This window comes from Vombatus ursinus, unplaced genomic scaffold, assembly GCF_900497805.2.
Source record: "Vombatus ursinus unplaced genomic scaffold, bare-nosed wombat genome assembly UNPS02010320.1, whole genome shotgun sequence".
Lineage (NCBI taxonomy): Eukaryota > Metazoa > Chordata > Mammalia > Diprotodontia > Vombatidae > Vombatus > Vombatus ursinus.
In genome coordinates this window covers 4749507-4774171 of record NW_020950098.1, presented here as the reverse complement: position 1 = coordinate 4774171, position 24665 = coordinate 4749507, and the positions used below count along the sequence as shown (strand labels likewise).

The following is a 24665-nucleotide window of genomic DNA, read 5'->3' as shown; positions in this document are numbered from 1 at the left end:
CTAAAGAATCAATGTCAATGGAATGCCAATTTCAAATATGATTTAAATAGACCTAAATTACAATTGACATGTACTTCATAATTTGAAATCTGCTGCATCAATAAGTCAAAAGTTACCATTAACAGAAGGCAGCTTTAAGTTACAAGATGTCCTCACCTCTGGAGTCAGTGGGATATGACTGAAAAAAGTTAGGGGAAATTCTGGGGCACACTCCAATAGAGCAATTCTACTCACTTTTGTTGCAATGCCGTCCGTGCCAGCCTTCCCTACACTGGCATTTATTGGGCTCCTGGCAGGTCCCGTGTGCTCCACAACCGGGCTCACAGACAGCTAGAATCAGAGGGTATAACAAAGAAAGCTTTCTGAATTTTTGTTTTCAGACCAAATTACACAGTTACTTTTCCTGCTGTTCTGTAGAATGTGTTAGTTTTGACCTCATCTCTTTCACTTGTGTGGGAAGAGGTGATTTTTTTTTCCTTAAAGTCATTCTCCAGTATAAAGTTGATTTAGCATCCGGGTCCTCTCAGTTGCCTATGAGATTAAACTATGCATGATGCCTTATGTCCACAAAACAATCAACAGCCAGTAGTGCTTTGACAGTGTAGGACAATGACCTTTGATTATCTTTTAGGAAGTTTATAATATTTAGAGAGTTCAATTTGCTCCTTTTCTCCCTCTCTTCTTTTCCTTCTTCTCTCCCTTCCCTCCCTCTCTTTCCCCTTCCCTCTTTTCTGTCCCTCCCTCTCTTCTTTCCCTCACTCTCTTCTTTCTCTCCCTCTCTCCCTTCTCTCCCTCTCTTTTTTCCCTTCCTCTTCTCTCTTTTCCATCCCTCTTTCCCTCCCTCTCTCCTTTCTTTGCCTCCTCTTTCCTTCCATCTCTCCCTTCCCTCCCTTCTTTCCATCTCTCTCTCCTTTCTCTACCTCTCTCCTTTCTCTCACTCTCTCTCCCTCTCTCCTTTCCCTCCCTCTCTTCTTCCTCTCCCTCTCTTTTTCCCCTTCCTTTTCTCTCTCTTCCATCCCCCTTTCCCTCCCTCTATTTTTTATCTCTCTTTTCCTTCCTCTCTTCTTTCTCACCCTCTCTCTTTTATTTTCCTCTTTCTTTTCCCTCTCTCCTTTCCCTCCTCTCTTTTTTCTTTCCTTCTGTCTCTCTTTTGCCCCTTTCCCTCTTATCTCCTTTCCTTTTTTCCTCCACAACCCCCTTTCCTCTTTTCTTTCCTCTCTCTCTCCCCTGTTCTTTTTCCCTCTCTTCTCCTTTTCTTTATAAGCTTGGAGTTTATCTAATTCTAAGAATCCACATAAAAAAAAACTTACATATTAGTGAAGACAAGTTAAAATGCTGCCAGTCTAGCAATAATGTACAGAAAATATAGAAGTCTCAGGAGACATCTTTTATCTACCCCATAACTGAATAGATTAGGTACACCAGGTACTTACGCTTGGAACAGAGATCTCCTTGGTAGCCTTTGGAACATTTGCATTTATTTTTACCAATACATTTACCACCATTTCTACAGGCTTGCTGACATTTGCCTAAAAGAGAAAGCCATATATGTTAACAAGCATTTAGTGCCAAGACCCGAGATCAAATCCTGTCCTGGGCACTAACTAGCTATATGACCCTGGGCAAATCATTTAATCTTTCTTAGCCTCAGTTTCCCTATCCAGAAAATGGAGCTAATTATAACACCTACCTCATAGGGTTGTAATAAGAACCAAAGGAGATTATACAAACACACATACACACATATTATGTATATAAATAAAGCACTCTATAAACCTTAAAGTGATATATATATTCTACTTATCATTACAGTGATTTAGAGATAATTACATTTTTAGTTGAGTTACATGGAATGTGTAAGAGAAATGTTTTGAAATAAAAAAATTTTGCTGTACATTTTGACACGTGTGATTCGAGATCATAGATTTAGAGATGGAAGACATCTCTGGTGTCATCTAGTCCAACTTCATATATTAGATATGGGGAAACTGAGGCCCAGAGAGGTCAAGTGATTTGCCTTAAGTCATATATGTAGTAAATAACAGAGCCAGATTTGAACTCAGGATCTTCTGACTCCAAATCCAGCATTTTTTCCACTGTACCATCCCAATTTATGGTTGTTAGTCTGAATTTCTTTTCAGGAACATACTAGTTACTTCCTTTTCCTGTAGGTATAGTTAGGTATGTCTGCTAGGTGGCGCCATATTGCAGTGGAGGGTGCAGGGCTGGGAGTTGAGAAGACTCATCTTCCTGAGTTTAAATCCAGTGTCAGACCCTTATTAGCTGTGTGACCCTGGGCAAGTCACTTCACCTTGTTTGCCTCAGTTTCCTCATCTATAAAATGAGCTAGAGAAGGAAATGGCAAACCACTCCAGTGTCTTTGCCAAGAAAATCCCAAATGAAGTCACAAAGAGCTGGACACAACTGAACAACAATATAATTAAATATTCCTTTTATTTTACAAAAGAGAAGTTTTGTTAAAAGTAATTTATGTCTATCAAAGTTTTGCAAACTGAATCAAAGAAGTTCAAAGTTGGAAGGGACCCCAGTGGCCATGCAGTCCAACCCATAACTGAAAAAGAATCTTTTCTTTATTATAATAACCAATATTTGTCCAGCTCTTGCTGGACTTGTCACAGAGAACCCACCACCTCTTGAGGCAGCCCTTTCCCCTCGGGGACAGCACTAATCATTAGTAAATCTGTTTTTGACATGACATTTAAATTTGCTTCTTTGCCATATCTAATCATCGTTCCTTGTGTCACCTCTTAGGAGCAAACAGAACAAATCTAATTCCATTTCTACCAAAAAAGTCTTTCCAGTACTTGAAGACAGCTCTTATGTCCCCCTTGAGCTTTCTGTCTTCCAGATTAAACACTCACAGTTCTTTCAGTTGGCATGTCTCCATTCTAGTTGCTCTCTGGATTATATATGTCCTTTCTAAATGTGGTACCCGGAACTGAAGACAATACTCCAGATGTAGAATGACCAAGACTTATTATAGTGACCTCCTTATTTCTGAAAGCTATACCTCTCTTAATGAAGCACAAGACTGCATTAGCTTTTTTGTCTGTTTTATCACTCTGCTAATTCATCTTGATCTTGTAGTCCACTAAAACCCTCAGATCTTTTTCATACAATTTAAGTATGTCTTCACTTTTTTTGTACTTTTAAGTTGATTTCTTTTTTTGGGGGGGATGTGCTTTTAAAGTATATTTCTTGAACATACGCATAAAAGTATAAGCATTTGTCCCCAGTAAATTTCATCTTAGTGGATTCTGACCAATTTTCTTCCCTGTCAAAATGTTGTTGGATCCTGATTCTGTCAATCTGTGTATTAATTATCCTAGTGTAGTGTGTGATGAGGGGGTGGTGTGTGTGTGGAGCTCACTTTAATTCTCTCTAGACCCTCTTTTCCTGGGCTGAGTGTATATATGTTTGTATGCATGTATGTATTGCACAGGAAGAATTTAAATAACAGAAAATCTGTCCCTTTCAGTTGGGCATAATTTCAGTTGGGTTAGAAAATAGGGTTCAAGGAGATCCTCCCATCTTGACATCTTAGGGGAAATTTTAGGCAATGTTCAATGTATATTTAATATTGATTTCTCCTTTGTGAAAGAAATTTCCAATCCACGAAAGGATTACCTATACTTGGGAAACACCTTCCAAAAAAACCAGAGAGCGTGATAATTAAGGGAATAGTTTATCATCACCTGATTCTCCCAAAAGAACATGCTGTTATTACTCCCTGAAATACGGATGAAAAAGTTATTCCTTAGGAAAAAATTATTTCAAAATTCATGAAGGGTTAATGGGGAGGAAGTTTGGCACCTCCTATTTTCGCACCTTCTTAGCTGGTGAGTGTTGGCTCAGACTGAAGTCAGTCTGACTTCTAAAGGTTTTTATTTCCAGAAGTTCAGCAAAGTTAAAATAGTCAATGTTCTACTAAGTGTCAGAGCAAGACTTCAAACACAGCTCTCTCTCGACTTCAGGCCCAGCAGTCTATTTGCTGTACCATATAAAGGTAATTTTCTTACCTTCACACCTCACTCCTTCTAATTAGCCTTGTATGATCTAACCCCTTCACTCCCAGGCTTAGATCAGAGGATGAGCAAAAAAGTGAGGCAGAAACGAGGGACATTCAGCTAGCATGCTTATATGTCGCCAGCCTTCACAGTTCTCCATACCTGCCTTTTCAGCCACGTTCCTTGTTGTTCATTTGTTTCAGTCACGTCCAACTGTTTGTGATCCCGTTTGGGGTTTTCTTGGCAAAGATACTGGAATGATTTGTCATTTCCTTCTCCGGTTCATTTTATATAGATGAGGAAACTGAGGCAAACAGGGTTAAGGGACTTGCCCAGGGTCACGTAAATAAGTGTCTGAGGCCCGATTTGAACTCAGGAAGACGAGTCTGCCTGACTCCAAGTGGGATACTCAATCCACTGTGCCACCTAGCTGCCCCATCAATGTTCCTACCAGATGAAATGGGCTCCCTTTTCTGCAAAGCTATTTTGTGATGGTAGGATATATACAAATTAAGATTCTAGAATCATGGCTCTGGAGTTGGAAAAGACCTTAGAGGCCATCTAGGATGCCTTTTTCTCATTTTACAGATGAGGATACTGAGATCTAGGGAAATTAAATGGTTTATGTGACATAAATTCCAAAGATGGGATTTGAACTGAAGTCTTCTAACATTGCTGGGTGAGGGCAAGAATATTAATGTTATTCTAGCAGCCTGGCTTGATGAGGAGAGCATTGGATTTAAAGTCATACCTCCCTTGGATTAGAATTCTGTTTCTGCTATGTAACCTTAGGCGACTGGACTTCAATTTCCTCATTCGTAAAATGAGGGGGCTGGAAGATAATGTCCCTTTAAGCTCTAGATATTTTGATTCTCTATTTTGGCGGAGGATGAAGGGAATAAGCACTTACATAGAACCTACTATGTGCCGGGCCCTGTGATAAGTGTTTTTATAAATATTATCTCATATGATACTCATAACAACCCCTTTGAGGTAGCTGCTATCATAATCCCCATTTTATAGCTGAGGAAACTGAGGCAAATAGAGATGCCCAAGGTCACCCTACTAGTACTTGTCTAAAGTCAGATTTAAACTTTGTTTTTCCTGATTCCAGGTCCAATATTCTATCCAATGTTGCTTCTGCCTCAGAGGGAAGGAGTGGGGGGAGATTTCTAAGGGAGGAAAACATTATTTGGTAAAACAGTTCGAAAAATCTTTTTCTAATTGAGTTTAAACAATTTGTATGGTTTTGTCATTGGAGAGTCATTAAAGTTCCTTGGGAAGTTTGCCAACTTAAAATTACAATCCCAATGCCCACCTTATCTGCATCTTTGTTCTTGGTGACAGGATATTTCTAACTAGCACTTTAGCCAAGCTAAACGACAGGATCGAGCCAGATTTAAATTTGGGGAGCCGTTTTGCCTTAATAGATCCCAGATGAGAAGAGATTAAATACAATATTAGGAGTGCAAACTTTCCTATCATTTATATTTCCTCCCCCTCTTGGGGTAGGAAAGGAGATAGGGCCGTGTGAATAGCTTTTCCTAACTCAGGCTCTATTTCCACAATCTTTTCCTGTGTTGTAGGGCCTATTAAACTGTGATTGCCACGATTCATTTCATAAGATATGGTTGAGGTTTCTTTGGGCCTTCTTGTTACGGGCATAAGGATATGTTTACTTCTTAGGACTTTGTAATTTCTAGCCCTAGCCTTCCACTGGGGCCTGTAATGGAATTGATATTGCAACTAGGTGGTTCAGTGGATAAAGAATTAGGCCAGGAGTCAGAAAGACCTGAGTTCAAATTCAGCTTCAGACACTTACTAACCATACATGGAAAAGTAACTGCTGTCTGCCTATTTCCTTAATTGTAAAATAAAGATAGTAATAGTACCTACTATATGGGGTTGTTGTAAGCCTCAAAGGAGATAATATTCGTCAAGCACTTAACACAGTGCCTGACACATAGTGAGTGATTAATATATATTTGTTCCCTTCTCTGTCCATGGAGAATGTACATGAATGGATGTTATATATTGGTACACTGAGGCATCATTAGAATCCTTGGTAAAGTTTCCCCCTCTCCCTGTGGAATATGAATCAACATTTCATATGCAGAATCTCAAAGGAAAAATGCCATGAACTTCTCCCTCCCTCCAAAGGCTTACTCTGAGAGAACAATATAAGGCCATTCTCTTGACACCAGCTAGGCAAATTGTGTCAAAGCTTCCTGGAAAGATTCATGACCATTGGCTGGTATCCTGTAAGAATTTATTGTTTCTTACTGCCTTTTACTTTCATTTCTAGAACCAGCCAAGAAGGCCTTCCCCTCATTTCCCAATAAAAGTTCCATAGGTAACTGTGCATCTGGGCCCAAATGGCATCATAGCACCTACCATCATAGATAAGGCCCTCTAACATCCCCCTGGTCAGCTAATATTGAATAAATCAGGAAACTTTCCAATCTCATCCTCAATTAATTACTGTAATCAAAGATCTCAGATCATAGATACTGAAGCAAAGGGAGCAGATAATACCTTGCTCCCCATCAAACACTGTCCTGGAACCCCTAAAAAGGATCATTTATGCCACATGTCAGAGATGGGATTTTTCCTATTAAAAAAACAGGAAATCCGGGAAGTCATCTTTGGAGATGCCACACCATCACTCCAAACTAGGGAAATGCCACGTTATTACCCAAATCTGGACACAGATCTAAGGGCCTGCAGCATCTAACTCCCATCTCCAGCCAGCTGTAAATAATATTCTTTAATAAATCTCTTTTGGACACACAAGCCTTATGTGTGACCTTCCTTTTCCCCTGCTCTAGTGTTGACGTCAAGTTAGCACATAATCATTCACTTAGAGAGGTACTTGCAGCCAAATGAAGGAACTGAAATGGGGTAGGAGAAATTGATGAAGACCCCATTCTCATTTGAAACTCTTAAAACTCAGAAGGCTTTTATCCTAATTGTTGCAGAGTGACTTTCATTTATCCTGTAATGTGCTCCCAGCAGCAGAAACAAGAATTTCTCTAGAAGGTCCTAGGAGTAGTCAGTTAGCAATATCTAAGACCACAATCTCATGCAAAATATTTATGTAAGGACATATAAAATAAAGAGAAAACTCGATCCCTATCCACAGAAAGTTGGAAATTGAAACGGGGAGAGAAACAAAGAAACTTTAGAAAGAAACCTAGAACCAAGTGCCAAGTCTGTGTGTGAGTTCTAAAAGGGACAAGAAGTGATGAGAGTTGAGGGGGATTAACTAATAGGGTAAACTTCATCAAAGAAGAGTAATTAATAATATAAAACCACATCCTGACAATCAAAGATCCATGTTCTATGCAAACCATTGGGGTAACACATTAACACTATTAAAGAAAAAAAAGGGCTTCTTTCAAATCATCTCATCTTCCACTGCAAATATAAAACAAATAAAATAGGGGTTGAAAGTTTAAAAACAAAACAAAACGAAGTCAGTGTTTTCGGGCTTTGAACTTCCTGGAGTCCTTGGAACTGTGATTGTACCAAGACACAGTGGTGTTTGCAATAGCTATAACACAGCTGGGACAAATAAGGACCTGCAAGTTTCCATTAGCACATACACAAAGGAGGGGAGGAAGGCAGCTTCCGAGGCAGACATGGGAGCAAAGGGAGGATGGGGAGAAATGCTGGGAGAGCTCACTAGGCTGTAGCTGCTTAGTGCTTGACCTCTGCATGCTCCGTGAATATGAAATAATATAAGCATCATCCACACTGAACCGGGTTAGACACCTATGTCCATATAGATTAGCTAGAGAGGAAAAAAGATTGAAACGATTCTTTTTACACTGGGACCAGAGGGATGGATTCTTTGCCTAAGCTACTAGAATGTTGTTCTCTCTGCATTTAAGTGAATTACTAACAAAAATTCAAAGACTGTGAGCTGCTTTAGCAACTAATTCCATTTGTCTATGGCTGATAATGCAGTTAGAACTCTATGATAATGAGGCTGCCACGGTCAAGGGTTCCAGACCTCCATGAGAGATGGGTTTCTCTCTGTTTTAATGGCCACAAACTACCCCTCTAATCTGCACCATTGATCTGAGAAATGCCCACTGTTCACATGGGGCACTTGGTAAGAGAATGGGGAGGGATCTGGGCAACACTCTACCAAGAACAGATCTGTTGTTTCACTGTGCACATAAAGGTCAATAAATGAATTCCTTGCCCACCTAGAAACTACAAGCTAACTACAAAAGGTCATAAGAATTCAATTCAACAAACATTTATAATTCTGTAGCACCACTAGCTGAGGGACCAGGGGACAAATCACACGCACCTCTCAATGCCCCTGAACAATTAAATATCCATGATGGGTGCAGGGTAAGAGAGAAGAAAGCCATTCCTAAAGAGAGACACTGTCCTACAGACATGGTAGTTACGGGGGAGGACAGAGGCCAATGGGAAATAGCATAGGTGGCCATCCTCCCCTCCCATTGTCCCCAGTACCACAGGCAGGCTAGTAGTTTCGCATTCAGCAGAATGAGTGCTATGACCACAGGCCTCAAAGCCACCCAGGCCTCAAACTTACAAAGAGGATACCCCCAAAGTCTCAGTGCAGTTTTCAACTTTTAATTGCTTAAAACTACACTAAGACTTTTGCAACAGACTGTAGCACTTTATGCAAAGAGCTGATGTGATACAAACAGGTATACGTATATAGATACATATACAGATATCTGCAGGTCAAAGCAGTAGGGTAGCCTGGACCACTGAAATCAGAGTACCTTATGAATTGTTTAAGAAGGAATAAAGAATGAGGGGCAGGGACCCAGCACATTTAAAGTCTAACCATGCCATAGCAAGCAAGTGGTTGGGGAGGGGTCAATGCCCAATCTCTGGGTCAGTTAAGCCTTAGCCTTCATGCATCTTGAGGGCTGAGGACACATCAGGCAAATCGGTTGTCATCAGATAACAATGAGTTCCTGATCTGCATTGGTGAAAGGAGTTTACACTCCAAGAGTACATTATACCAATGAAATTACACTGGACCGGAAAACAAGTTTTTTTGTTTGTTTGTTTTGGTGAGGCAATAGGGTTAAGTGACTTACCCGGGGTCACACAGCTAGTGTCAACATATATTTGAAAACAAATATATTTACTAAGCTCCTATTGTGTGCAATATACTGCCCTAGGCACTGGGGATAAAAAACAAATATATTTACTAAGCTCCTACTGTGTGCAATATACTGCCCTAGGCACTGGGGATAAAAAACAAAAAATATAACCATTCCTGGCCTCAAGAAGATGATATTCTATTGGGGGATATAACAGGGACAGAAGCAGATATAATACAAAGTTGGGAATGATGGGGGCAAAGGAAAGATTGCTAATGAGGAGACTGAGAAAAACTGGAAGGATTAGAGAAAAGGCTTCACAAAGAAGGTAGAAGCTGAGATTAAGAAAGAATAGTTTTTATAAGGAATATAATAACTCCGGTGGACAAGTGATCTGTTAAGCCAGCCTGGAATCTGGGTAATAACATACACTCACTATAGTCTCTCTGTTCCCCAAGCCGTAAGGGAGAGCCTTTACCTACTGATCTTGTACAAGGCCTGTGTTTGGGTCAGGGTTTTTCTGATTTAAGAGAATCTAATGACTGCTCCACTATGGATTGCCTTTATAATTTGTTTTTAGGTTGATGTTGATAAATACGTTTTCCCTTGAACCCAGCTCGTGCTTTTCTGATTCCTACCAGCAGAAAGTGATCACTCACTTCACAGAATTCTTATAATTACATGTAACTTGAGCTTCTCTGGGCATGCCCATTTCTAACATGGAAACACCCGTGAGGGCCTTTTGAGCATGCCCAGTTTACCTGACACGGAGCCCTTCTTCCCTACCTCATGGGTGGTGGTAGCCCCCTTTGACTGGCTGCCATGTCATTAAAACTGGCTGAGCTATGGATGCTTTGCCCCCACCTTATAGTTCCCCCCGACACACACATACATGTACAACCCTGTTTCTGCTGCCCTCAGCATGGATACCAGGAATTGAATCAATGAGAGTGGATGGACTTGCCATCCTCTTCTCCTCTTTTACCCTGGCTAGGGAGAAATGAGCCTGAGAAGGTTGATTTCAGTTCTCTATTATTTGTCCTTAGTTTCAGATACTGACTGGAGGTGATCCCTACAGCTACCCTGGAGCCAGGATAAATCAGGATGCCTAAACTGGAGGGGTATTTTGGACTTGGAACTGGGAATGTGTTTCATGGGAACCTCACTAAGCTATGGACCTCATCCCCTTCCCCTGCCCAGAGAATGATGTGCGGGGTATGTGTGAGGAGCACTGTACCTCCCATGTGTTGGGGAAATAAGTTTGTGTATTTATGATTATGCCTTTTGTAATAAATATTCTCATGGAAAAGGTCCTGTCTTTTACTATTTTGTCTAGACCCTTTCCTTTGTCCATTTATCACAAAGCATTGTGGATAGGTGGCTGTATCTCTCAAGAAATACCCCCAGCATTTACCACTTACATCCATATGCGACCTCTCTGGTCTCAGTTTCCGCATAAAGAATAAATGAAAATAATACTTGTACTACCAACAGGTATTAGATACACACCCACACACATACACACACACACACATATATATATAATAAAATAAGGAGGCTAATACCTGTAGTATCTACCTTGTAGGGCTGTTATGATAAATATATATTATATGTATATACACACATGTATGTATGTATGTCACTTTACAGTTTGTAAAGTGCTTTATATAGGATTATTTCATTTGTCATGTATTTTATTTGTTATAGGTATGTTTTTATATATTACATATACACACATGTGTGGATCTCTATCTATGTAGACAGATACAAACACACACATATGTCACAGAGAGTTGGTGAACATGTGCAAAGTGCTCCTCTGACACAACCCCCTTGTGAAAGAGTTTGGGTAGCCTGTTTCTGGAAAGGCATAATGGCATGTCCTACAGGGTTCCTACTCCCTGATTTGGAGCATGCACAGACCTCCTATAACTGGTTTGGTTCACAATGTGGTGAACTAGAGTCTTTTTAATGGGCTATTGAGTGAGAATTGGGGTTCATTCAAAAGACACTAACCAGCCAAAATAAGTCTCTTGCTTTATCTTCTCCTCTCCCTGGATAAAAGGATGAGCCACTATGCCCTTTGGGTTGAGGAGGGGTTTCAGCACACTGGTAATAATTGATTATCACAATGTTTCTTTAAGAGATACTGTCTACGGGCGGCTAGGTGATGCAGTGGATAGAGCTCTGACCTTGAAGTCAGGAGGACCTGAGTTCAAATATGGCCTCAGACACTTAACATTTATTAGCTGTGTGACCCTAGGCAAGTCACTTAACCCCAACTGCCTCGCCAAAAAGCAAAAAATAAAAATAAAAACAAAAAAAATAAAAAGGGCAGTGAAAGAGATACTGTCTAGCAAGAAGCTCCATATTTACTAGAGTTTGGCCTGGAGAGCCAGAAAACTGGATTGTCTAGGCACAAAGCCAAGAGCTACTATTGCTTCTGTCTCTGTTGAATCCATTCTGTCCAGTTCCTAAGTAAATGATATTGGAGATGACCACGAGTTTACAAGCCTTAAAAAGTCAGGAAAGAAAGCCACCAGAAGTCCAGGAGCTGGATCCATGTAGGGATTTGTAGAAGCCAAAGAATAAGGAATCAAGTCCCAAATCTGACCTCAGACACTTCATAGCTGTGTGATCCTGGGCAAGCCACTTAACCCTATTTGTCTCAGTTTCCTCATCTGTCAAATGAGTTGGAGAAGGAAATGACCAACCACTCCAGTATCTTTGCCAAGAAAATCCCAAAGAGGGTCACTAAGAGTCAGACATGATTGAAAAACAACTAAACAACAGCCACAACTTTCTGACTCCATGCCCAACACTCTACCCACCTGTGCCACCCGATGGACTTGTTCAGGGAAAGGGATGCCCTGGCCGATAGGCACTAGTGATGGGCACTGGGAGTCACATGACTCAGAAGAGTGGATAGCAATGTGAGCCCCAGCAGGAGTGGACTGGCAGCATGAGAGGCTACAGTGGCAGTGGACTGGGCAGAAAGAAGTCTAGTTTGTCAGGAGCGTAAAGTATGTGAGGGGAAATAGTGTAAGATAAAGTCAATTGGACTCAGGATGTTTGGGGCCTGGAATGCCGTGCCAAGGCATTTCTTTCTTATTCTTTAGGATAGTGGTCTCAAAAGTGAGGACTATGCAGCCCTAGAGGACCCTGGAATGACCCTAATGGGTGTGTGCTCAGTCAAGCAGCAAGCTGGAAAGATGGGCAGCATCTCTGTGATAGCCGGTTGTACGCTTGTCTCCAAAGTAACCACACCATCTTCTACACCTGTTATTGCTCATTTCTTCCTGGTCTTGACCTTTCTACTACCAGGGTCCTGTGGCATTGATGTGCATTGACTCCTCAGGTCAGTTAGAGCATAACTGTGACCCAGGCACCTGAGGCAGCCTGGAAGGCTGAAGTCCTCACTCCTTCTCTGCCATTGCTTCTAAATTCTGACTCCCTCAATCACCTTACGGTTGCAGCAGGCATCTCTCAGTAGAAGGCTCAGTGCTTTGGGGCAATGGCCAGTGATTCTAAGCTCCGTGAGGTCAGTGTCTGTCTTATTTCACTGCTGTATCCCGGGCCTAGGTCAGCACCTTGTCATACATAATTCAATGGTTCAAGTCTTCATGATTTCACCTACATGGGTACATGTTTTACCAATACAGATTATAACCTCTGCATACCTTCGTAGGGTGTCTTTGTGGGTTATCATAGCCTAAAACATCTAACAGCATAGAGTCAGTCTCCTTACGATAGTCCTCTGATCCTTGGTTGAGAGACATACTGTCCATCACAATAGGCCTTTAAATGATGGCTTTCCCTCTTGGTAGGAATGACCAGAATTTTGGTTCATTGACATAGCATTCAAGAACTAAGGGCCATCTCCATGCTATTTTTCAGTCATGTCCAACTCTTCATGACTCCGTTAGGGGTTTTCTTGGCAAAGACACTAGAGTGATTTGCCATTTCCTTCTTTAGCTCATTTTACAGATGAGAAAACTGAGGCAAACAGGGTTAAGTGACTTACTCAGGGTCGCACAGCTAGTAAGGGTCTGAGTCCAGATTTGAACTCAGGCAGATGAGTCTTCCTGACTCCAGGCCTGGCACTCTATCCACTGTACCATCTAGCTGCCCATGCTACTATGAGGCAGGGCTAATTTGAGGTGCTAGTGTGGTACTTTGTACACAGTAGAAAATAAATATTTTTAGAATTAAATGTAAAGTCATCCCCACAGATCCTTCCAACTCTGAAATTCTGTGGTTGTATAAAATAATAGAACATAGAAAGTCAAGTACTCACTTATCTCACAGTGGTCTCCCTCCAGTCCTGGTGGGCAAATACACTTTCCTAAGTAAAAGCAAGTTCCTCCATTGAAGCAGGTTGTTGAGCAATTGGCTGAAAGATAACAGGAGGGTATTGCATTAGATGGTGAGTGGCCTCAAACTCAATTAGAAACTGATGCCTGCAGACCACACATTGACTTAGAAAACCACAAATTAACATTATGTAGGTTGTATTGTATTTTTTATTTTTTCAACATTTCCTAATTACATTTTCATCTCATTCAGCTGCACAATTGAGGGTCTCTGGTTTGACATCTTTGCCTTAAATTTAGGAGAAATATGATTTTGAAGGTGTTGTTCATTCTTGAGATGTTTTTCTGAACAGCTGAAACTTGCTCACTATTTTCAGATAGAAACACCTTTCTTTTGGGCAAAATGATATTAGCAGCTGCATCAATTAAAACCATTTCTATAATTTGGTGATTAGGAGAGACCCACAGAATATTGGTTGGCCAGAGAGTGGTACCGAAGAATGTGAGCAAAAGAGCAAAAGATTTGGAATCAGGTACCTGAATTTAAATCATTGATGGCCTACTAACTACCAATATGATCCTTGGCATGTCATTTACCTTCTCTAGGTCTCTGTTTTCTCATCAGAGGACCTGGGTTCAAATTCTGGCACTACCTGTGTATTATACATATATTACATAATACACATACTACCTGTGTGACCCTGGGCAAGTAACTGTATCTCTCTTGGCTTCTATTACTCATCTATAAAATGAGGGAACTGGATGTTAGATTTGGAGTCAGAGGGTCTGGGATTAAGTACCCTCTCTACTAGTTACTTCCTGTATGAGTTTGGGTAAGTCAATTAACTTGTCTGAACTTGTTTGATCACCTGGAAAATGCAGGGGTTGGATTAAGGGGGTTCTAAGGTGCCTTGTGGCTCTAAATCTAAGATCTTAGACTAAATAATTGATCTCTGAAACTCCAGGACCTAATCACAGAAAGTAAAAAGTCAATTATGAAGTGTTAAACTAACAAAAAAAAAATGTGACCACGCCTCAGCGATCCCTTTATGAAGTGTGAACAAGTCTCTTGAGTGAACTAGGAAGAGAGCAATGATATTGGTCAAAGAATGTCTAGCCATGCCCCCAAGCCACCCTTAAAAGGCAGTGGATGAAGGCAGTTTTAGTCAATTCAGGAGAACACAGTTCCTAATGAGTTGCATAGATTCGTGGAGCATGCATGGAGCTGAATAAGGCTGAGAGGAAATGTGGAGTTAGGAGCACAAAAATATGGAAATAGGTAGCAAGGGGCTGGGCCTGGGAGAACGGAGGCTGTTTGGGCCAATTGGGTGTAAGGGATATTGGGACAGATGCTGGGTCACTTTAACCACTGGACCTCAAAGTAGTAATTCTGTACTTCCTTTCCATTCTTGAAGTCTTTTCCTTTCAGACCCAGGGACAATCTGTTTACTTTTCTTTGTTTTAAATGCTTATTTTGTTTTCATAAACTGTGTGAACTATAGACATTTGCTAGTCTGGGCATACTTACTGAGAATATGGTTGGAAGGCAACAATTAAGGGGAAACATCCTCAGGGAAAAAAGAGATAGAGATGTTTTGCCAAAGTGCCCTCTGTGACTAGGGGCTCAGAGCTAAAAACAAAACAAAACAAACACTCTCTCCTCCCAAATTTTAAATTTTTTTTGGCACAATTTCCCAGAGCAGAGAAAGAATGTTTATACTGAGAAAAACCATCTATGCAATGAGTTAATAGTGATAAGATAAAGTGAATACCAGGTATAAAATGCAGTTAGTGTAGTGTGAGAATCAGGACGAATCAGATTCTATTTTTGAACACTGACTCTATTTTGCTGTCACATGTATACTCCTCCATTTTGTTGTTTTTAATTTGATTTTTAATTTAAAAATTAAAATTTTTAATTAAATTTTTAGTTTAGTTATTCATCCATCCAAATCTAGATTATGTAAGCCATCTATTGTTTCACACATGGAGGTAGGTGTAATTAATCAATATCTTTTCATTTTACGAATAGAGGACCCCAAAACCTACTCACCCCCCTCCTAACTTGGAAAGCCCCTAAACATTCCTTCAATTAGAAATTAGATTACCAAATTTTGTATCCTGGCTAATTGTTTTTGCTATAATGAATTGGACTTTTTGGATTTATTTGATTTGGGGAGAAGGTATAAAAATCTACTTTCTTCTGTATTCAGGGTCTTTAGATTAACTGGGGAGTCCACTGATTCATTCATTTGAATGCCTAGCTAATAAATCATCTATGCTTGGATTGTTTCATCAGTTATTATTAATTACCCTTTACAATAGGAGAGTAGGTGTGAATAAGAGTGGCTAAATTACTCTGCTCACCACAGCACCCACGCCTGTTATACTCTGATCCTACAACTAAATTAACTCTGAGGCCCCATTCTACTTCTAAAGCTATGTTCCTATAGGATTTTTTTGGGGGGAAAATCACAATTTCTTCCAGTGGTAGCTAATATTTTAGCAAAATGGGTCTTGGTATGAGGAGAAATAGAAGTATATAATTCAATTTTTAAAATTTTCTAATATATTTATTTTATTATTATTATTTATCTTTTTTTGTCCAAAGTTTTACCAGAAGCCTTAGTATCACATATCAAATTTCTTGAATGGCAAGTTACAATGTGGTCTGGAAAAAGATCAAGACAGGGGTGGGAAATTAGGGATACTAAGATAAGGTTAATGTGACTGGGTTAAAAGAGGTATACGGGGGAGGACCTGAAAGATGTATCAGGAGGAAGCAGGTTGTTTGAATGAGTCAGTGCCATCAACTTGAATTTGATGAAGAGAATATCTTGAATCAAGTAAAGGGTTTTAAAGAGGGACAAAACATGATGAAAGTGCTTGGAGATTACAGGGAAGGGAGGAGAAGGAGGAGGAGGAAAAAGGAGGAAAAAAAGAGAAGAAAAAGAAGGAGAAAGAGGAGGAGGAGGAGAAGGAATTGGAGAAGAGGTCCAGGAGGTGCATTTTGGATTAATCAGTCCAAAAGAGGTCAAATATAAATAAAGTTCTAGCTTCTATGTTTGGTATTCAAAGCCTCCACAATATGGCACCATTCCACTTTTCCAGTCTTATCTTATAATACACACTCTATACACCAGCCAAACTGTTCTATTCTCTGTCCCCAGATATGCCCTGTGTTTTCCTACCCCTGTCACTTTGCTTACTCTGTTCCCCATGCCTTGTATGCTTTGTCTATCTTCTCTTTGCCTGTTAAATTCTACTCATCCTTTAAAGCCCAAATCAAATGTCACATAATTGAGGAAACCATCTCTAATCCCCCCATCAATAATAACTTCGTCTCTCAGACTTCATGACATTTTGTTTATGCTTCCTCAATGCAACTATCATGCAGTTTTGTATGTTATGATTATCTGTATTAGTTTGTTTCTTCCCCAAGACCTAATATGGCATTCTACATATAGTAGGTGCTTAATGTGTATTGAAATTAAATAAAATATGAAATTCCTAGGAAAGTGAAGTTGACACTATTCTTCTATGTTATGAAAATGCTTGTTTTATTTCACAAGTTCAGAATAAAATAAATAAAATTAAAAAAAATTAAAACCTAGATTAATTAATTAATTAAGAAACTAGAGATTTCTCTAAGATGAGGAGATGAGATCATCAGAGGATTAGCCCAAGTTGAGATTGACCTCATATGAGAAGACATTGACTCATGATGCAGGAACCAGAGTGATAGATCTAAGTGTGAGGTCCTGGGATTGAATTCTACCTCTCTCTCTGACTCCCTTACTCCTCTGGGACTTTGGACCAGGCATTACACCACTGTGGGCTTTAGTTTCCTCATCTGTAAAATGAGGAGGTGAGGCTAGATCACCTCTAGCTTTCAGCACTAAGTCTGTGAACCTATGAAGGGGTTAATTTTAATATACAGAGAAGGAGAGGTTAGTGGCTAGAAAGCTAACCTCATCAGGCTTTGAAGCCAGGAAGCGCACATTTAATTCAAATCCCATGTCAGACACATACTGGCTGCGTGATCTTGGGCCTTCTCACTGTCTCAGGAGCTCTCCAAGACTATAATTTGGGGTAAAGGTGATGGATGACCTGCATTGGTAGAAGGAATTTCCTCATCTGGGAGTTTCTTATACCAAAAAAAAATCACTAGACGAGGCCTTATTTCTATAGAGCGAGAAGTAGCAAGATTCAGGGCAGATTGGGGAGTTTCTGGAGCCAGTTGTTACCTCTTGAGAGAACTGATTATTAAATTTTCAGTGGGAACATTTATACCTCAGAAATCAACAAATACTGCAAATTAGGGCTTGATTTTTTGTTTTATTGATTGTCTAGACCTAAAAAAGTGATAGATAAAAATGGTAATAATGTGGATTAAACCTCTTAAGTGTGCCGCGCATTTTCAGAGAGCTGGTTGTTAAATATTTATAAGCATGCCACTGGGGCAGATAGAAGGGAAAAAAAAATAGGAAAAAACACTGAGATTCTTCATGTGGAAATGAAGGGAGGCCTCTATAAGCCATGGCATATGGTATATATAAGTATGATATAGACTTATAAGCATCTATGTATAAGTGATGCATAAGGATGATACAGAAATTGGATGTGATAATGTGGTAATGTGGTGACTTTTACCGACTACCCTGGTGAGGGATCATCCTAGGCTGAATGCTTCATCTTTCTCTCTCCCTTATTTTGTTGCTCAAAATGCCAGAGGGAGAAAAAAAATGAAAAGAAAAAAATTAAATTTCTAAAAATAAGCAATTTGGTTATTTATTAGTAGCTCTAGAGGCTTTGAGTGCAGTGGATAAAGCACCCACCCTGGAGTGAGTTCAAATCTGGCCTCAGACACTTACTAGCTGTGTGACCCTAAGTAAGTCTCATCTGTAAAATGAGCTGGAGAAGGAAACGGCAAAACCGCTTCAGGATCTTTGCCAAGAAAACCCCAAATGGGGTCACAACTGAACAAAAATAGAGCATTTTAAAGTTTGCAAAGTGCTCTATGTCTATGTGATCCTCACAATAACCCCGTGAGGCAGGAAACCAAAGGTCCAGGGGGGCAGAATTGGAAGCATTGAGTGGAAATTGAGAAGAAGCAAATTAAGACTTTATGTTAGGAAAAAACACTTCCTAAAAATCAGATTTGTAAGTGAGATAGACTGCCTCAGGAGGAAGTGCTTGTGCAATTCCTCTTTCCATCTTCTCCTTCACCTTGGAGGTACTTAAGCAGAATCTGGGCATATAGCATGATTGCAATTCCTTTATAGGTATGGCTTAGTCTCCATGACAGCTGAGATGTCTTTCAACTCTAACGTTCGATGACTCTGTGATTTCACCAACCACCAGCCCTTGGCCTGGAATGGGAGTATAAAGACATTGCGTGTGCCTCTCAGGCTCTCTCAGACTAGAAAACCTGACAAAAGTATTAGACCACCACTTAACTGGCTATGCCAGTTAGCACTTACGTTAGAGTTTTAAATGCCTAAATAAAGCCGCTAGTCCTTGGGAAAATAGGTCTGTAATAATTCCTAGGTAGAAAACCAAAAGAGAGACACGAAGTGACTTTCATTAAAGGTGACAGGTAAATGAATAACTTCTGATCTCCTAGAGCAGGGGCTTTTAACCTGTGGTCCTCTAACTGGTTTTTAAAGTATTTTGATAACTGTATTTCAAGGTAATTGGTTTCCTTTCTAACCCTATGTATTTTATTTTGTGCAATTAAAAACATTATTCTGAAAAGCCTTTTCTAAACTGCCCAAGGGGGTGCAGGACACACAAAAATGGTTAAGAACTCTTGTCCTAAAGTGGTATTTCTTTCTTTTTTTATTTTAAAAATTTTTTATTGATTTTTTTGGTTTTTATCTCACCTTGATTTCTCAATACATTTGCCTTACTCCCTCTCCCCTAGAGCCATCCCTAATAATAAAGATTTTTCTTTAAGGGGTGAGGGGAACAGTTCAACAAAACAAACTAGTACACCGATCAGGTCTAACATTATTCGGAGAAGTGTGTTAGATCTAGCTTGTACCGGCTCAGTCAATGGTTAAATTTTCAGTGTGAGCAGTGTAAATCAACCAAACAACAAATCAAGACCTGATTTATACTGTTTGTGTGCAAAAGCTAGCTTGTACTACTAGCTCTGTCAGTTAAACTCCCACACTGAAAATTTAACCGACTGAGCTGATAACAAGCTAGCTCTAGTACAGAAACACTACAAATCAGGTCTTGATTTGTTTTTGCTTGCTTGTTTGTTTGTTTAAATATTTATTTATTTATTTAAAATAAATTTTCCGCAGTTATATGTAAAAACAATTTTTAACATTCATTTTTAAAACTTTGAGTTCCAAATTCTCTCTCTACTTTTGATTTGTTTTGTTGATTGTCTAGACTTAAAGAAAGTGATGGAGAAAATGTTAACAATGCAGGTTAAATTTAAAAGTGTGCAGGTACCTTTTTTTTTTAAATTAGAGAGCTGGTTGTTAAAAATTTACCAACACACCACCCATGGGTCCATACCAACTATACACTTCTTCTGCACTGAAAGGAGGGAGGTACAGACAAATGTGTCTTCTTTGGGAGCAAGTTTAATCATTTTAATTTTATTGAATTCTTGTGGAGTTCTTTCCATTTACATTGTAGTCATTATGTATATTGTTTTCCTGGGCCTGCTTGCACTTTGCATTAAGTCACATAAGATTCCCCATACTTCTCTGTATTCATTTAAATTTTTTCAATGATTTTTTTATTTTTAATATTCTATTCTTTTCTTTTCAAATTTTGAGTTCCAAATTCTCTTCTTTCCTCCCATCCCTTCCCTTACCTACTGAAAAGGCAAGCAATGTGATATTTATTTCTGATGACTCAAAAGCTAAAGAGTTATTTATTAACATTTCTTCAAATATGTAGAAGGTACTAACTCTATGCCAAGTCTGAAATGAAACTTTTCAGGAGCTGCTTTTTCCCCCTTCTGAATAATAAAAGCCCCTTTTGTTTGAGGAGATGAAGAACACCATTTTTAATGTTCCCAGCCTCTCTAGAGGGGCCAAATGGAATTTCACAAGATTTTCCAAAGAACAGTCTAATGTGAACTAAAAACAAAGTTGGAAAATCTTCCATCCAAGAGGTGAGATATTCCAAAAAAGTAAATGTACTGGGTTTCTAGGGTAGATATTCCTTCAACAATGCCTGAGCATCATTGATGACTGAAAGATAGAAGAAGGAAAAACACATGCACACACAAAATATTCATCAGTTGATTGTCTTTCGGGCTAACCAAGCCAATAAAGTCACATTTATGTAAACAAGTTACCAGGGTGTACGGCTTTTAGTAATGTGGAGTAGGAAGACAGATGACACTAACCTTTGAAAGCATGAGTACTAAATGTTAATTTCATGCCTCTGAAGAACATAATGCTGAAAAGGTCTTTCCTCTATTACACAAGAGCATGAAAGCATTAATGGCAGGAGTCCCCATTTAAGAAACGCCAAATTACAATTGTCGAGGTGTGAGGTGATGGAGGACTGTGCCAGGATGGCAGCTGTGTGAATGGAGAGAGGGGGACATATACATGAGATGCTATGAAGGCAAAAATGACAAGACTTGGCAAAAGGTTGAGTATGTGAGATGAATGAAAGGGGAGAGTCAAGGCAAGGGTGTCATCAAGATTGTGAGCACGGGTGACTGGAAAGATTACTTTCCACAACAATAGGAAAGTTTAAAAGAAGGGCAGGTTGGAGTAGGGAAGGGAGACAATGAGTTCTGTTTTGGACATGCTGATTTTGAGAGGCAGATGAATCATTCAATTTGAGATGTCTAAATGGCAGTTGGTCATATGGACCTGGAACTCAGGAGAATGTCTAGGGCTTGATGTCTAGATGTGGGAAATTCAAGAAGTGATGATCTTTGAACCCATGGAAAGTGATGAGATCAGCAAATGAGATAGGATAAGGGCAGCTAGGTGGTGCAGTGGATAGAGCACCAGCCCTGGATTCAGGAGGATCTGAGTTCAAATCTGGCCTCAGACAGGTAACACTTACTAGCCATGTGACCTGGGCAAGTCACTTAACCCCATTGCCTAGCCAAAAAAAAATGAGATAGGATAAAGGGAAAAGAGAAAAGGGGATCAGGGCAGAGCCCCAAGGGACAAAATGACATGGATGAAAAACTAGCCTAAAAGGAACCCAAGAAGGAGACAAGTTGCTTCATGTGCCTGAGATGTAGATCTGTTCTAGGATAATGCATCCAAACTTCACAGAACAAAAACTTTTATTAAGGGGATTTATTCTGTGAAGTTTGGATTCAGTCAAAGGGCCACACTTGAGGACCTAGAGGGCCACATGTGGCCTCAAGGTCACAGGTTCCCCACCCCCAGAACCATTGTTTGCTTCTCAGTATGAGGATCAATAAGATGTTTTTCAAAGATGTTCAATCATTTTTTTACAGTCACTAAATAAATACAATAAATACTGTACTGCTATTCTAAAACAGCAATTTGTATTACCTTTTTCACAGTTTACACCGTAGAATCCAGGTGGGCAGATGCACAAGCCAGGAGTAACACAGAGCCCACCATTCATGCATCGTGGTATGCAGAGTGCTAATTGAAAAAGAATCATGATTAAAGGCAAGTAAGATTTGGAAACATGACCATTTTGCTACCATTAGTAACATAAGCCTGTTTATTTGTTATGACCCTAAAAGTTTAATTGTCAAGTAGGCTGCAATCAGATGGAATATTTGTGGTGGAAATTATGTTATTGATACTATCTCCATCAGTTTCAAGGAAGAGAATTTGGAGATCTTTCCATAGAACAACAGCTCAATCAGAACCTGACACATATTAGGAGCTTAATAAATTCTCATTGCCATAAGTTGAACACATATCTTTTTGCCTGCATTATTTCTATAATCTTTACTTTAAACATCCAAGTTATCCTTCCCAAATTAAAATACTAGGGAAAAGAATACAAAATTTTCTTCCCTAATGTTTTTAATGATAAAAAAGTTTCATTTGGCCAAATGAGTTAATAATTAAACTTTTGTAATGATTAGTTATTTTCTTGTTTGTGCTTTTTTTTATTTTTGTTTTTGGACCACACTTGTGATTTCATTGGCTTTTTGGAATTCCCAATGAGACCACTCTCTCTATAAAACAAAATAGATGGGATAGCCAGGTGGCGCAGTGGATAGAGCACCAGCCCTGGAGTCAGGAGGACCTGAGTTCAAATCCAGCCTCAGACACTTACTAGTTATGGGACCCTGGGCAAGTCACAACCCCAATTGCCTCCAGAAAAGAAAAAATAGGCACCTTCTACACAACTGAAAGTCTTAGAAAATGTCCTGAGGCACTAGGAAGTTAAATGACTTGTCTGAAGTCACACACAATGATTATGATTTCTGATTCTGAAGTGGGTTTTCTATCTGCTATACCATGTTGCCTCTCTGTGTTGTTTTTTTCTTAGAAGAGCCTTTAAACAAACCATTTTCCCCCAAAGGTGGAATTCTCATTAAACACCTAAAGGTTTTTTTATCAGCTCTTAGATTCATAACCATTTTATGATATTAGATATTGGTGACTAGGGCTGTTTTTGAAAAACTGGAAATGAGCATTTTGAATACATTTAACTTGGGGCTGAATGGCTTTTTAACACTTCACAGGATAGAACAAAGCCCCAGACATATTATATGGCCCTATAAGCTTATCCTAAAGTAGCTAGGTGCTTTAATGGTGGCATGTGGGACCAAGCAGTGTTAGGGTCTTCCAGTTTCACCATTACAGAAGTGACTGAAGAAGTCAGCAGTCATAACTCTTCGAGGAAAGAATTTCCATTTCCTGCATAGACTTTTTGTAATTTTCTGAGATTTCACTAATGCACCCTGAACAGATTACAATAAAGTGACTTAAAACAAGAGGAGGTATGTTTATAGTATCTCTGGGTCTCTGTTTGCATACAACTATGCCATGGACAAGTTACATGAAAGAAAGAAAATAAGTAAGATCAGTCAATCAACAAAGCTTTATTAAGTGCCTGCCCAGTGCCGGGAACTGTACTGGTGTCCCAGGAATACCAAGACGAGAACAAAACTGTAACACATTGATCTTGCCTACCTTTCTCACAGTGAGGCCCGTAGAATCCATCGGTGCATTTGCAGACACGTCTTTCATTACAGATACCTCCATTTCTGCACCCTCCTGGGCATTCGGCTTGAGCAAACAGAAATAATTCTAACATTAAGGCTCTGGATACATTAAAAAAGTTAGGCGACTCATACCCAACATGAAAACAATCTGAGTCTATCATTTTCTTATTGGTATCAATAGTAATAATCCATTTGACAATGATACATCTTAGTTTTCCTGCATTTTTGCTTAGATCTCTCATTCTTCCCACCCACTTTCATTCTGCATCTCACACAGGCTTCTCCTTCAATATATGAAACTTCACCCATTCTAACTTATGACAGAGAACGGAACAAGGAAGGAAGGAGAAGGATGAGCCATTTAGCATCCAAAACAGTGCTCCCTTTAAAAATGCTGGATCGAATTACATAGTTCCAAAATATAAATATTCACATTTGGAGACTGGAATGACATTTCAGTTTCAAATTCCATTCATTTCCTTGTACAAATATTAACAAAAATACGCATTCACCGTCCCTTTTATTTAACGAAAACTTTTTATATTTTTTATAACACAGTTGCCTTTTTTTTTTTTTGCATCTAGTAGTCTACTTGATAGCAAGGAAGAAGTCAAATGAGATGGGAAGAATTCATAAATATATTTCAGTTTGTCAACCTGCTATCCTTCCCATACAATAATCGGTCAACAAATAAGCATTTATTAAATCACACATTATATGCCAGGCATTGTGCTAAGCATTAGGAATACAAATGCAAGCATGAGACAGTCCCTGGTTAGGGACTGTGAGAAGAATAGCTCAATAGCCCCTCCCATAGAGGCTCTGGATACTCATCCTGTAGCTTTAAGAAAGAATGGAATCTTGAGGGGTTTCTGTTTAACTGTTTATTGTGAGGATTCAATCTAAAGAGGATGTCAGTTTCATTGTGATTCTGTAGTCTGTTTCAGCTGCCCTGGATGGAGAGAGGCTAGGTGAGGCTCAACCATAAAGAACTAGGAGGACTTCTTTCCTGAGAGACTCTTGTCTTGTGAAGAAACATTATAAAGAGAATTTCTGAATCACTTAG

General features: G+C 39.5%; 1 protein-coding gene across 1 annotated transcript in view; it reads right to left on the bottom strand.

Annotated features, from left to right (window-relative positions):
• The window catches only part of WIF1 (WNT inhibitory factor 1), a 106539-nt gene that overhangs the window by 4499 nt on the left and 77375 nt on the right, over positions 1-24665 (bottom strand). The window contains exons 5-9 of the mRNA XM_027854178.1: positions 23568-23663; positions 21960-22055; positions 13425-13520; positions 1434-1529; positions 235-330 (exon numbers count right to left, since the gene is read on the bottom strand). Of these exons, the coding sequence (XP_027709979.1) occupies positions 235-330; positions 1434-1529; positions 13425-13520; positions 21960-22055; positions 23568-23663 (480 nt within the window). The remainder of the gene's footprint in view (positions 1-234; positions 331-1433; positions 1530-13424; positions 13521-21959; positions 22056-23567; positions 23664-24665) is intronic.